Raw genomic sequence first — 15275 nt, 5'->3', positions numbered from 1 at the left:
ACGGTCTCACGGGTCGTATTTGTGAGACGCATCTCTTATTTGGGTCATCCATGAAAAAGTATTACTCTTTATGCTAAGAGTACTACTATTTATTGTGAATATGGATAGGGTTGACCCGTCTCACAGATTAAGATCCGTGAGACAGTCTCACATGAGACCCACTCTATAATACGTTGTGCATTTGTTTTTTTGCCTAATCATGTTATAAATGTGGAGTTCGAGGAGGTTGTTGCACGCCCATTTTTGTCTTTGGTATCATGAACAAGAACAGACATTGTTGTCAACAAAAAACAAACCAATAAGTAACTTTTGTCATGTGTCTTAATTGGTGGAGTAAATGAACTTTTAATCGATGATCTTAGACAGTTTGAATTTAATTAGAAGCGGGTAGGAAGTGTATGTTTATTTGTTTGGGGGATCTTTCATATTAAATTTCACATTTAGTGAAGCTTAAAAAATTTGGGGTTCCAGAACTCAGTGGATGAACCTCATTTTAATGATAATACTTGTTAAATGTTGCAAATTTGTTCGGAAATTTTGATGTTGTTGAAGACTGATTCATTTATTGAATAATATTTTGTCTAATTGAAAAAATTCTTGCATAAATTGCAAGTGGTTGAGAAGATGAATTTGAAATACATGAATTTCGATTATAGTTTTATTTTTTTTATAATAAAACAATAAATATAATCTTAAATCCTCACATTACTTATTTACATATTAGTAACAGAAAGTAGAACAAATTTCAAATTATACTATTATTGAGTGAACTTTAAATCCATCATAATTAACATGAAATAATAGATAAACACGTGATGAGTAGATTTGAAGTTTATGGTCTTACGTCTCTAAATAAAAAAATACATTTGAAAATAAATTTAAAATTCATCAATCTAAATTATAGTGCATTCTAAATTATAGTTATTAGCCACTTTATGTTTTGGCACAATCTTGACCATTGGTAAGGAGGTGAATCCAATATAAGCAAGGTTCACTCCCATTATGTATTAAGCCAAAACCTTCTCATTTCAAATTTTCGAAGGAAAGTTAAAGTCCACCCAATGGTGGCCCAAACCTAACCTACAATGATAATTATTCATTTACTTCATTATATTTAATTTATAATGTTTTACATTATAAATTAATTTGTCATACATGACAAATTATATTATAATAAATACTTTTTGTTTCCTAGAAATCTCTTTACTTCTACTAGGTTTGTCGTATAACGTGTGAGTATTTTTTTAGAGTAACTAATGAAGCGTTTATATGTGTAGATGTTATATAAAAATGTAATTTAAAAAGATGTAAATATTATGAGTATAGTAATTTGTTTTTTTTTTTATATCCGTGTTCATATGCTTAGTATTTTCAATTGGCCCTATGCTCAACAAAGGAAAAAATATGTGAAAAAATTGAGTTTACGAAAGTGATAATAGTTAGCAAAAAAATTGAGTTGGTGTTCAAGGTGAAGAAGTTTAGTAACATGTCTCGAATTGAACACAAAGTATTTGATCATCTTAAAATCTAACGAGGGAACAACTTTATAGATAAGTTATTTTAAATTTGAAAACAGAGTATTCATATTTAAATAATAGTTGTGTTTGTAAAAGTGTCATACCTAATGCTATTTTTTACGCTAATGGATTTATGAAATTGAGAACTTTAACGTAAATAATTACATTCAGTAAGAGCACTTAGAATCTTAACGTAATCAAAGAAAATGAAAACTTTTTAATTATAAATGTCGATAAGATTTCAATAGACATAACATTTGTTTTTTAAAATATAAAAAAAAGTAAAATAGCTCGAATATGTGATCCTATAATTTGTATTTCACTTTTCAAATAAAAAATATGGTAAGAAACGGTGAGTACTTTGAGAATTAGGATATTTATTGTGCTGAATTTGGAATCACATGGCAGAGTATAAATGTTTAATATAGAAGTAAAAGAATACAAAAAAGTTAAGTATTTATTTTATTTTTCTGTATATGAATGTGTATAATATGAATTTATGTTTAAGATATGTACATGTTTATGTAAATAAAAAAGCAACGAACTGTAGTTAGCACACCGTATTTCGCAAAATAAAATAACCACTTCATAATGTACATAATATTTACATTACGTTTTCAAAAGGTTTATACCCAGAAAGTACAAAATGCAATGTCGTGCACCCATCATTACAATCCTAGGTCGACCCTTGTCCCTGAAAAGGCAAGCTGACGATTAGAAAATTAAACGCTAATAAATTATATATAAATGTAAGCAATTGTAAAGAGTAGCATTGACGAAATCCAATTATATTACTTCAAAGCATTGCAAAGCAAATAGCCAATATGAAGAAAGCAATTCATAACATTTAACTTGTTTTCACATTCAATAAACGAGAGTCATTGCGTGTAGCAAACCATTAAATTTCCGTTGATGAAAGATTTATTTCACCTAACGAACAACAGAACATTGGTGGTTCTAGATAAATACGCTATGCATCACAAAACGCACAATTTGGAACAGCAGGAAGTAAATCTGGAGTATTTACTATATGTGTCAATGAGTCAGCAAAAACATTTTCTGTATCAGCTGTGTTCGGCATTGTTATCTGGCCATGCATGCCTCGACTAATATTTCTTGCTAACCTACGATCTTGTAAACAAGCATACTTCTTTTTACGAAGGTTTTTAGTCATGCTGGCTTCTGAGATATGTTTGTTTCTTTTTTGTGTCATTATAAACGAATATATTGAATAAACAGCAAGAAATAGTGAAACATAAGGGTCCGTAAGTTTGCGTGTGCTCAAAACAACATAATAAAGCAAATTTATATGCAGAAATAAGTAGAGTTGGTGATTGTTTATTACTGTCGAATAGGGGAACAGGTGGATCTAGATATGGCTAATTTAGTTTTTTGCGAAACTATGAACTACAACACACAGAAAAACAAAAAGGACCTTAATAGTCTAGTGCATATTAAGTTCAGGTAGAAGACAAACAAATTGAAAACGAAGTTACAAAATATCAAGTAATAATAAAGCTATAATCAGTAGGTCGACCTGTATGGTAGGCGAGTCGAAGGGCTCAACATTTTGTTATTGATATATGCTGCGAAGCTGTAACACGCTCAGCTTGATTTATTGGTACCTAGTTTGCACTAAGGCGAAAGTGGCATAATTAGGCAGGAGATGAAAAATCAGTATCTAGTGCAATGAAGTAAAATTTGAGCCAACATATGTAAAAAAAAATTAGTATGTAGGGATGTTGGATTTGGAATGGTCTTCTTTTCAAATAAGATAAATTTGTGGTCGACGATATGTGCTACACATATGCAAATAAATATGTACATGTGTCGTACTAATAAATTAAAGTGTAAGCACAAACCGTATGGCTTTTGGGCATTCAAAATATATCTCAGGTTTATCCAAAAATAAAGAAACTTTGTTTTGTGCAGTAGGTGTTGGTGGAGTATTTTGTGAGGGTGTTGCAGTTTGTTTTCTTCTTCTGGTGCACTCACTAACAGTTTTCCCTTTTTTGTTTGGTATATAACATATAGTTTTTGCTGATGAACTTTGTTTTTTTATTTCGCACTCTATCGATTGCATAAATAAAAGTGTTGTACCACATTACACAGACTGAAGCAGCGGGAAAAATATTAAATAAATATACGTTTTTGCTGCGTTTAGTGTTTGTGCCGGCTTATGTAATAGATTAATGGCATGCACTATTATCTTATCAAAATATGTTAATTTCTCTATGTTTTATTGTGTATTATTCATCAGTTAATCCAGAACCTAACAGTGAAGAATATTGACTGCACAATAATTTTACATGTGTACCCAAGTGAACGGTTTTGTTCAACTGAGTGCATTGTTTCGTATTGTGGGTCGGGCCATCAGAAGTAGTGTTATGCTGAGAAAATACACCGCCATTGTGCGTTAAACAAAATAGTATTTTGTTAGGTTTTTTCTTTTATTTAATTTATGAGTTTAAATATGTTTTTATATGTAGAGCATAGCATTAGTAGACACCGAAATATGGCTCTTTTTTTTCCCAAAGAAATTTGTGAGCTAATATTTGCAGTTGTCAATATTCGCCTATGTCTTTTTCGATTTAGTGTTGCAAACTGGTTTTTACATGGAGAAAGGTGTAAATTAGTTGCCTATGTAAAATAACAAATTACTAAATATTAGATTATGTGCTTTAATGTAAATTGAAGTTATTCTTTTATCCTCAGTAAGGTGATGCATGAACGTTTTTCTCCCCCTAGTCCAGATAGTTTTTTAGCACTTATGTCAAGGTTTCTGAAATTCCAAAGAAGAACAAGGCAATAAAAGGCGGAAGAAAATCTAAAAGAGCAAGGTAGATGAGGTGGAAACATAACATTCAGGGACAAAAAAAATTTTGAAAAAGGGGGAGACATAGGAAAGCTGTGGGATCTTACCTATGGCGAGAGGGAAGAAAGACAGGAAGTAGAGATAGGAACGCGGAGTGAACAGCTGAAAGAAAAAGAAGACCGCCGCCGACAAACCAGCCAACCCTTTGTCCCTGAAACCTGCGCGCTGCAATGGGGTGAAGACAAAAATCAAGACAAAATAAAAGGAAAAAAGGACAGTGTCAAAGAGATCGAAGCAAATGAACGATAAACAGAACATGGAACTGAGACAACCAAAGGCGGAGTAAATCCATAAAACTGAAAAACAAAACAAGGGAAGAGGAAGAGCAAACCCAAGATTTCAAGAGAAGTTAGTGGGGAAAAAGGGAAAAAAGCAAGCACATTAGAGTCTTACCAGTCTGGACAAGGGGGTAAGCAACGCAGTAAAATCGACGCCGGAAAACTGGAAGGAAAAGGACGGAGAAAACACACTAAGCAAGGATTTTTTTGTTGGGATCTGTCCGCTTCAGTCGGGAGGGAACGAGGGAAAAGCAAAGCAGAACAAAGGAGGACGAAGGAGATTAAGAGACGAGGAAACATCGGTGCAACCGGAAGGTAGGAGTTCGGTGGAGAGAAGAGCACATCACACGTGGTAGTGGCCCTCGGCTGTGTTGTGGCTGCGTGACATGTGTTAAGGGTGTAACCTACAACCGGGAGGAAACTGGTCAATTCTAACTTATTCAAGCTTTAAGTATAGTAGATATTATATTTTATACCATACTAACATTCGTGAAACATGTGATAAGTGTACGAGTTTAATAATATTTCTTGATAGTATGTCTCTTGTCGTCGATCCTGTCTATTTTTACGATAATGAGTAATAATTTTGATATAAAAAGCAACACGTATTTATGGATGACTTATATAGGAGATACGTCTCACAACGGTCAAAAGTGAGTGTGATTTATAAAAAGTGACTATAATATGGGATTTAAATCAATAACCTACAAAAAGGTTCAGAGAGAAAAATAATAACAACTGCTTCTAAAAGAAGCAAAATGCAAAATATGTGAAGCCCATACTCAATTGACACGCAACGAGAAGTTTAACGCTTAAAAATAATTTAATTTTTAAAAAAAATTTCAAAAATAATGTAAAAAAAAAAATTTTCCAAAACTACTGCAATCCGTGCTTATGGAGCACGGACGCCGCTCACGTGAAGCAGCGTCCGCGCTTCGTAAGCACGGACGCTGGTCCACGTAAGCGACGGAATTTTGTATCGACGGTTTTAATAAACCGTCGCTATATTGGAATCAGCGACGGTTAATAAGCCGTCGCTAATTAGCGACGGTTTTTAAACCATCGCTAAATGCTTTTATACACATCACAAATAATCTTGAACTTTCAACGGCTTGCAACTTTGCAGCGTGCAATATACGCTGCGGAAAAAGAATTTGCGCGCTGCGAAAAACCATTTTTGTTATAGTGAAGATAGAGAAAAAAAACAGACAATAAACTCATCAAAAAATAAATTTTTTCATAAACCTCTACTATTCAACCTAGTTTTTTCAGTGATTCAGGGGTGGCTGACTTTGGTTTGTTTGGTCAGCAGGATTTTAAGACTCCGTCTTGGTCGAACATACACAGTTTTACAAATTTGCTTAATGCTGGTCCGCAGCATCTTGTACATGACATTCGACCACAGAATGATGTTGAAGAAAATGAACAACACTCAATTGAGATATCACAGTCTTGATGAATTTCTTGTTTGTTTATTTATCTGTCTTCACTACAACAAAAATGGCTTTTCGTAGCGCATATTGCACGCTGCAAAATTGCAAGCCGTTGAAAGTTCAATATTATCCGCGGCGTACATGTGCACGCTGTTGATACAATGTGGTATTTCCAATTAGCGACGGTTTTTGAACCGTCGCTAATTCCAATACAGCGACAGTTTATAAACCGTCGCTGATTCAATTTTAGCGACGGTTTAATTAGCGACGGTTTTTATATATATTCCGTCGCTTACGTGGACCAGCGTCCGTGCTTACGAAGCGCGGATTGCAGTAATTTTGGAAATGTTTTTTTTTTACATTATTTTTGAATTTTTTTTTAAAATTAAATTATTTTTAAAAAAACCCGTTTAACGCAACATACTCAAAATTTTCAATAAATACTGCCCACATGTCAAAATAAATCAAAACAGATAGACATATATCCAATGTTGTAAATGACAGAAGGCGGTAGTGGGACGGTCACTCGGTCGCTGTACTTAGGCGGTTGAATTTTTTAAGTAAATTTTTTTATATAGATAATCATATATAATCATGCAATATAATCACAAATAGTAATCATTTTTTTATGCAAGATGTGTAATTAAATAATGTTTAAACATAAAGAAGCTTCATGCAATATAATATCATCTAGATAATATGTAAACAAATATATAAACTCCTTATCGGATGTTTTAAGACATGCACCAACTTGTTCTACAATACTCGCAATATGATGTTTAATTCTATAAACTCTTCCTTTATTAAGCCTCTTACACAACTTGCATGTGATCCAATCTTTTTTCTCTTTATTATACAATATCCCATATTCTCAAACAATATCGTTAAACTTTGACTTAAATTTCAACTCTGGTTGTTTATCCTTTTCCGCCATTAATTTTCAACAATAAATCAGTAATAATAAGAAAAAAACAAATTTGATTTTTGAAATCACAAAAAATTAAAGTGGGATGTAATCTAAATAACTAGGATTTTGAGTTTTAAAATTAGTTGACTTTGACTAAGTTTTTAAAATTTGTTGATTACAACTTAAAAATGTTAATTGACTCACTTGGACCGCCTGCTCGTCGTCTAGCCCGCATGCTCGCCGTCGTATAGCTTGAACCGCCTAAAAAAACTGCTTCATGAATAGGCCGGGCGGTCGAGGACCGCCTAGTCTCGACCGTCATTTAAAACATTGCATATATCAAACCAATTATTGTTAAAAGATATACAAAAAAAATTATCTCATTCTTAGTGATCTTACCCTATTAAAAATAGCTGGATCCACAAACCCAGAGAAATCAAAACCCCTTGGCATTTTCTCAACGACTGATGCTAACAAATACATTCTATGAACATGAAATTTTTCTTTCCGACCGCTTACGACATGTAATAGTGGTGCCTTTTATTTTGGTATCAAACCAACACTGTATTATCGTGCGTAGCAAAGTAGACTTGTAAAATTAGACGTGCAAAACGTCACCAATGACACTTGAAGTTGATTCCAATACCACCTCAAGTGAGCATGGCACCACTATTTCTTATTCCTGGGTTAAGCAACTCCATTACTCCATTACAAGTATATTTATACACGAGTATCTACTGCATCACATTCCCAGTTAGATAGAATGAGAATTGGAGCCGAGGATGAGAATGTTCCGCTAGAAATGATCATCCATTCTCATATAGTTGAAGCCAGTTTTTGGATCATCGAAAAGATTAACTGTCGTACTATTGTAAATCATGTTACTTCGTGCCTACCAGAGCTAAATTTAAGTAAAACTGAATCATGAATAACTTGGAACAAATGACATAAAACTCACCCCTATGAATATTAATTTCTTCAAAAGAATAGGGAATCAAGAAATTGTCCATATACTCAATGGAATTGAATCGAACAATGGAGTTCTCAAGAACTCTTTGAAAACTACATTCCAACTAATACTAACCAAAGTTTTCATCTCAATGCTGAAATCAAATGGATGGTACTTCGTCGGGGTTGCAATCTAAAGCAGTGCCATTCATAGTTTGAAAAAGACAAACCCAAGAAAGAATCAAGAGGAATAGATTGTGAATGATCTGAGCCATACGTGAGAACTTTGGTGCTGATAACTTACGATTCTTTAATATGCATTTTCAAAAAAAGATACAACAAATGAACAATACCACATGTAAAATAGAAATAATGAATAAAATATCCACCAAACTCAAATTAAACCCAACAAGAATCAAACTTCCATTAAGAGAAAAAGGCTCAAGGAATTCACATGAAAGGCACAGATTATGGTATGTAATGAATCCCACAACACCAGAAAGATACAGGCAGAAAAAGGAAACCTATTCAAGAATGCAGCCAGAGTCGATCCTGCAGACGCTCTTCTCCGACACCAAACATCTCATCAACTCTTTCACCATCTCTGTAGAAATGAAAGGTGGGCGTGTATCGAATATGTCGAGTAGTTTCCGGACACTCATCTATGTCGGCGTTCACGAACGAAAGCTTTGGAAATTTTCCGCTCAGTTCGCGAAATGTAGGAAGTATCTGACTGCACACTCCACACCTGAAAACACCACACCCCAGTTACCGCAACGAATTAATTATACCATTTCATCGAACACCCGGTACGCATATGTCTCCGTTGCTCTTTAATTCAATTCTAAACACACGAAAACATCGAAATAAAGAAACAAAATGAGTAGTGGTGACAAACCATGATGCACCGTAGTTGATTACTGCCTGCAAAATAGAATTTCCAACACAGAATTCAGCAACAAATTACAGCCAAAATAAAAGAATTGCCTGATTTGTTGCTTACAGGGAATTTTGAAGTTTTGATTTTTCGAAGGATTTCCTTGAGACTATCATCGCTTGTGGCACTAACAAGGTTACGTTGAGAATTTTTGTTCAATTTCAACTCTGAGAAGCTATCTTCTGCGCCTTCCTTTCCCTCTTGTTCTTCGGCAGTTCCACCCAACTCAGCTTCTTTCTTCATATTTGATTGTTTTCTTCTTGACAAGTAATTTTCCGATGAAATTTCGTCAGGAAACTGCATGTTGAGGAGACCACAGAGCAAAATAATTTTAACAAATTGACATTTGCAGATGAATTTGAAAGTCTCACCTTTTTTATTTTTTTTATATTCTGTGGTCTTTTGTTTTTCCAGTATATTTTAAGGTTTGATTGATGGTCGAAATTGGTTGGAATTAGGAACCACATACACCTATTTTCTTTTACTTGTCGTCGACACTACACGAAAAATACAACCTTGTCTGTTCCATACATTTCCACAATCTCCATCATAAATGACCACTCCTTCCTTGCTTGATCCTCCAGTTCTTCCATCGACGGGGCGTAAAACTGAACCTCGTACGACTCCAGTTTCTCCTCCGAAACTTCACCATATGGCAAAACCAAATGATCGAATTTAGTCGATCCGAAAACAAGCTAGTATAAGTACTACCTGGGCAACTGAGGTAGCCAAAGATCGGTAGAGAATTTCCCAAAAGATGTCGTGGACATGGTTAGGACCAACCCTTCCCAACAAAATGAGCCATGGACGAGTTTCCGGAATCTTGACTTGGGAAATGATGAAAATCTTGCTGGAATTGTTCGTGGTACGCTTGTTTTACTTGTGGTGGGCACTTGTCCGATATGTATATGCTCTTTTTGTTTACAGACACACCCTTCTCATCATAAATAGCTGAAGTACCTGCAATTAGTCAAATGCACAAAATGACTTAAAGCTAATTTAATATGTTGCTAGCTAGGGGGAAGTAGCAGACAATGGACATCCAATGCAAACTGTTAGAAGAGTAGATGAAGTGCAAGAAATCATCTGGAAACAATCTGCCATAAAAAAATACAACTAGGTAGGTGTCTTGAGCTCCCGATACCATTCGGGCAAGGCCTGGAAAATGGTGTTGAAATCATTGGTGGGAAGATCATTGAGATGCAGTCTGAATTCGGGTACTTCTCTAGCCGCGGCAGTGGCTGCAGTCCCCACAGCTTCCGATATATCTTTAATGTTTAAGAGAGTGTTATGGCTCGAGGAACATCCGAGATCATCTATACCGAAGCTCTTTCGCCAGCTTGTTGCCACCAGAACTTTCTCTATGGCCTCTACCATCATGTGTTTTAATTTTCTGCATGCACATATGTGTAACATTAGAAAATTGTTGAAACTTATGGTGACAAGATCAGATAATCACAATTGGGAAACCTGCAGTGAAGAATTCTTGGAATAGCTGTTCTCTCCAACCCCTCCATTCATGTGGAAAACTTTCTCTAGATCCATGAGTCTGAGCAAGAAGCAGCTAGTTTTCTTGGATCGGAGTATGTCACTTTTTAAAGACATTAGCATGCATGTTATCAAAGTAAAATATTGAATGATTTGATGCCACAAAGTGGAAGGGTGCGGTTGACTAATTGAAAGTGGGGGGACTTCCCCTATTGTCGGAAGAAAGATGGAAGTGCGGCTTTGCCTTAATCAGGAGCTAAAATGATTCATTTTGTCAACTTCGAGCACTATCGTATACAACCGATTTGAGAATTTTTAACAAATTGATATTTGTTTGATCTTTGTATTTCCTGTTTGTTTGAAGGTTATTTTGGAAATTTTTTTTTAAAGAAAAGTCACAATTAAATTTTTTTTTTATATTTGTCATTTTTCGAACTATTCTTATAAAACTAGGGCGGGCAATCGGGTTGGGTAGTATGGGTCGGGACCCGAACTCGATCGGGTGCATTTTGTTGAGTAGATCGGGTCAATTAATATAATCTGATCGGGTTCGAGTAGAATTGTCATTTTTTGAACTATTCGTATAAAACTAGGATAGGCAACCGGTTCGGGCAATTCGTGTCCCGACCCGAACTCGATCGGGTGCATTTTGTCTTGTAGATCGGGTAATTACTTGGGTTCGGTTCGAATAATTTAATCTGATCCGGTTCAAGTAGAAAAACTCTACCCGAAGAACCTGATCGGGTACCCGATTACCCGATTCATGATTTTTTTTAAAAAAATAAAATATATGGGATTGAGTTGGATTGCACGTTCTATTAGTTATTTAGTTCAATGAACCCTTCTTCCTCAAGAAATCTTAATCAAATATTTTTTCTTAAAAAAAAACCTCCCAAAATGTATTTAAAATATTGAATACATTCAAATTGAAAGTTAATTTCAGCAGAAGGTATACCAAGATTATTCCCCAAAATTTCTTATTTTGGAAAATTTCCCCCTAAATAAGTGATTATCTTCCCAACTTACTTAGGATCCATCAACACACTGCAACTCTCGACCATTTAAATAGTTAACATCTCATCTGGCTTTTCGTCAACTTCATTCCTCTTTAGCTTGTAGGAAGAATGAGGGCCTTTCTATTTCTATTTCTATTTCTATTTCTTTAGTTCAATGCACTGGTCCTTGACAACTGCTGGACAAAGTGCACTATGTTTTTGTACTTAATTTGTCACATGAGCCAATGACAATTTTGGGGAAAAATATATTGGATTTCAACTTGATGAATATTTTGGTGCAGAGATTTTATGGGATGAGTTCATGGAATTAAGGGTAAATCTTGAGCTCGAAAATACCAATGTAAATTGATTGAGCTTTTCTTGTACCGTAAATCTTCGAGTATAATTTTGATCTTTTATGCTTGAATAAATCGCAAGTACACAAGTCAAGTTATAATATAGTTTACAAAGTACGAATATCTTCTTACAAAGAATGCATCACCCAATTATTATTTTCAAAAAATAATATTTAGCAAAGTGTAGACGAAATTTGAATTGTAATTTATCTATTAAATTCAAGACAACAAATAATGCAAGAAGTAAATAAATATAGACAATTTAGGATGAATTTTGTAAAATCAGTTGGAAAAAAATTTGTGGGAATTTCGGTTCACCTACCCTTTACTTCGTTAGATAATCGACTTCGACTTTTGAAAGGATCACGCAGCTTATTAACACTATCTCTCGAGATATGCTAAACTACATCGACACGAAGAAATAATTAAATATCTTTAACTATTTATCAAATGTGAGTTGCATACATGATTCGTGGAATTTCCTAGCTTTCGAAATATTTGACTATAACTATCAACGTGTATTAAGTTTCATATGTCTATGCAAATTGTAAATCCACGGATTGTGTTGCGCTTTTCTATTACGAACTATTTTTTCGACTTCATTCATAATATAAAAATTATTATCAAAATTATTTAGGCTTCAATAATCAAATAAAAACAATAATACAACCAAGCATAATGCAAAAATCGAATATTTAATTATATAAAATAAAGTTTCGGGCTAGGATATCCTTAAATCCCAATAAATAAAAGAGTTTAGCTCCTAAAAATCATTATGAACTGATCAAAATCACAATTGAACAATGTTTCAAAATTAAAGATATAAGAAAAAGAACAAGAACTAGGAGTCGTTGCAAGAAATCTTCACTCCGTGCACGGTTCTTTGACTCCAGATCGTATTCTTCTCTCCTTGTTCTCTTTCGTGGCCGATGAATTCTCCGAAATTCATCCTCTCCCTCAAAAACGTGTGTTAGGGAGTTTTCAAATAGATGACCATGAAGAAAATTGGAAAAAAAATCAAGCAACATATTTTCCTTCCCGATCACGTTGAGCATACAATTTTACCCATCCCAGCACGCTATGCTCGCAAATATGCTCACATATTCTTCATCTGCGCGCTAGGGCGGACAATTTTACTTGCCCTAATGTGCATAGCTTGACTTTTGAATCTATTTTCTTCTTATGTGTGTTGGGTTGGACAAATTCATCCGCCCTAGCACACTTCCTTGACTTTAGCCGCTGCAATCCACCTTTCTTGATCACATTACCTACAATTCAACACAAACACATGAAAAATAAATAATATACATAACATATAATAAAACAACTAAATATAGGCATAACATAAACGAAACATGCAAGAATGAAACTCAAAATGACATAATAAAATACGTAAAGACCACATATAACATAAATCTTGATTCATGTGCACTGTTTTTCGAATGTGTTGATCATCCCAAGATTTTAATGATGTACGGTTTTGAGATTTTATCTGTTCCATATGTGGTCAATTAACAGCATCTATTGTTCAATAAAGTTTACACTTATATTAAGTGTTCAATAAATTTCATAACCCATTAAATTCCGCTAACTTAACATTATTGATGGAAGGGTGTCATAACTCTATAAATGATAGATAGTCTTGGTCTTTATTCCAACAATTTCATTAAGCTCATACACCATCATATAGAAATTGTGAAGGAGTAGAAGTAGAGAAACAATGCGGCAAAAGTAAATGGTGTATATGCTTAATGAAATTGTTGGAATAGAAGTGATGAATATTATGGCAGATACATTGAAGATGGACAAGCACTGGCTCATTTGCTCGGTTTCTTGAAAAAACTATGATTGTTGTCCACACTACAACAAAAATGGCTTTTCGCAGCGCGCAAATTCGCTTTTCGCAGCGCACATTGCACGCTGCAAAGTTGAAAGCTGTTGAAAGTTCAAGATTATCCGCGGCGTGCATAAGCACGCCGTTAATACAAACTATTATTCACGGCGCGCCTATGCACGCTGTTGATAGTTATAGCATAACCGTCGCTAAGTAGCGACGGTTTCAACATTCCGTCGCTAATATTAGCGACGGATTTTATTTAAATTCCGTCGCTACTTAGCGACCGAATATTTAAAACACCGTCGCTATATTGCGACAGTGTTTCAAAATTTCCGTCGCTAATTAGCGACCGAATTAAAATAAAATCCGTCGCTAATCTTGTTCTTACAATAAAAAAAATTACGTTTATAATTTAATAAATCTTAAAAAAACGTACACCATAATAACAATATTCATCTTAACTAACACTTAAAAATTTACAAAAAATTGAAACAAAAATACGTACCTTAAATCGAAATTTAAAAAAAAAAACGTACCTTAAAATGAAATTTAAATTGTTTGAGAGAGAAAAATTTTAAGTGTTATGAAGTGCTGTGGTAGAATGTGGTTTGACTGGTGGTATTTAAAGACAATTTGCGACGGTTTAGGTTTTACCGTCGCTTTTAGCAACGGTTTTGTATTAAACTGTCGCTAATGGCGACGGTTGTGAATTTGTCGCTAATAGCGACGTACTTATTCCGTCGCTATTAGCGACAGTTATAATATAACCGTCGCTAATTTGAATTTTGGGCGACCGCTATATTTAACTGTCGCTAATTTTAGCGACGGCTTTACTAAAACCGTCGCTACTTTAGCGACGAATTTAAAGAAACCGTCGCTAATATAAATATTGCGACGGATTTCAAACAACCGTCGCTAAATATTAACGGCGCACATTTTCATGCACGCTGTCGTTTATATAATTTTTTAACGGCACACATAAACGCACGCTGCGGATATTACTTACCCGCGGCGTGCTTTAAAAGCACGCCGCGGATAAGTAATATCCGCAGCGTGCGTTTTAAGCACGCCGTTAATACTGTCAAGTGCAATAATATCAACAGCGCACATATGAGTGCACGCCGTTAAAAGTAATATTCGCAGCGTGCTTTTAATGCGCGCCGTTGATGACGTGCTGCGGAAAATCATTTTTCTTGTAGTGCCAATACATTATGTCTGGTTCTCTAAACCAAAATAGTGTGGCAGAAAGAAAAAATCGAACATTATTGGACATGGTGCGAAGCATGCTTAGTAGCTTGAAACTTCCTAAGTCGTTGTGGACTGAAGCATTAAAAACAACATCACATATATTAAACCGAGTTCCAATCAAGGATGTCTCAAATATTCCATTTGAGATGTGGAAAGATTGGAGACTGAGTTTTCATCATATACGCGTTTGAGGACGCCCATCTGAAGTAAAGGTATACAATCCATAAGAAAAGAAGTTAGACCTAATGACTATTAGTGGGTATTTCGTTGGATATGCCAAAATGTCTAAGAGATATAGAGTTTATTGTTCATCTCACATCACCAGGTTTGTGGAATCAAGAAATGCAAAATTTATTGAAGATGAATTGATTAGTGAGAATGATAGATCTTGGAATATTATTTCTGAAAAGATCATTCGGACATTTCACATATATCAATTGATAGCTTGACTATTGT

The 15275-nt window shown here is 34.6% G+C and overlaps 1 protein-coding gene, 1 long non-coding RNA gene and 1 pseudogene across 2 annotated transcripts; all 3 read right to left on the bottom strand.

Moving 5' to 3' along the window:
* Positions 1 to 1975: 1975 nt before the first annotated feature.
* LOC140978890 (uncharacterized) lies at positions 1976 to 5129 on the bottom strand. The gene is made up of 4 exons (XR_012175658.1): positions 4786 to 5129; positions 4440 to 4557; positions 3055 to 3152; positions 1976 to 2211 (listed from the first exon to the last, which is right to left on the bottom strand). It is a non-coding gene; the product is annotated as an uncharacterized lncRNA (long non-coding RNA).
* Positions 5130 to 8317: 3188 nt separating this feature from the next.
* Positions 8318 to 9277, bottom strand: LOC140978813 (thioredoxin-like 3-3). The gene is made up of 3 exons (XM_073444041.1): positions 8962 to 9277; positions 8857 to 8882; positions 8318 to 8706 (listed from the first exon to the last, which is right to left on the bottom strand). Exons 1-3 carry the CDS (start codon positions 9196 to 9198, stop codon positions 8487 to 8489), a joined length of 483 nt encoding a protein of 160 aa, XP_073300142.1. The 5' UTR covers positions 9199 to 9277; the 3' UTR covers positions 8318 to 8486.
* A 115-nt stretch (positions 9278 to 9392) lies between these two features.
* On the bottom strand, positions 9393 to 10665 carry LOC140979124 (probable methyltransferase TCM_000336; annotated as a pseudogene).
* Between the last annotated feature and the right edge of the window lie 4610 nt (positions 10666 to 15275).

Source organism: Primulina huaijiensis, chromosome 6 (genome assembly GCF_012295235.1).
Source record: "Primulina huaijiensis isolate GDHJ02 chromosome 6, ASM1229523v2, whole genome shotgun sequence".
Lineage (NCBI taxonomy): Eukaryota > Viridiplantae > Streptophyta > Magnoliopsida > Lamiales > Gesneriaceae > Primulina > Primulina huaijiensis.
Note: the sequence above shows the minus strand (reverse complement) of the source record. Positions and strands in the feature narration are given on the sequence as shown.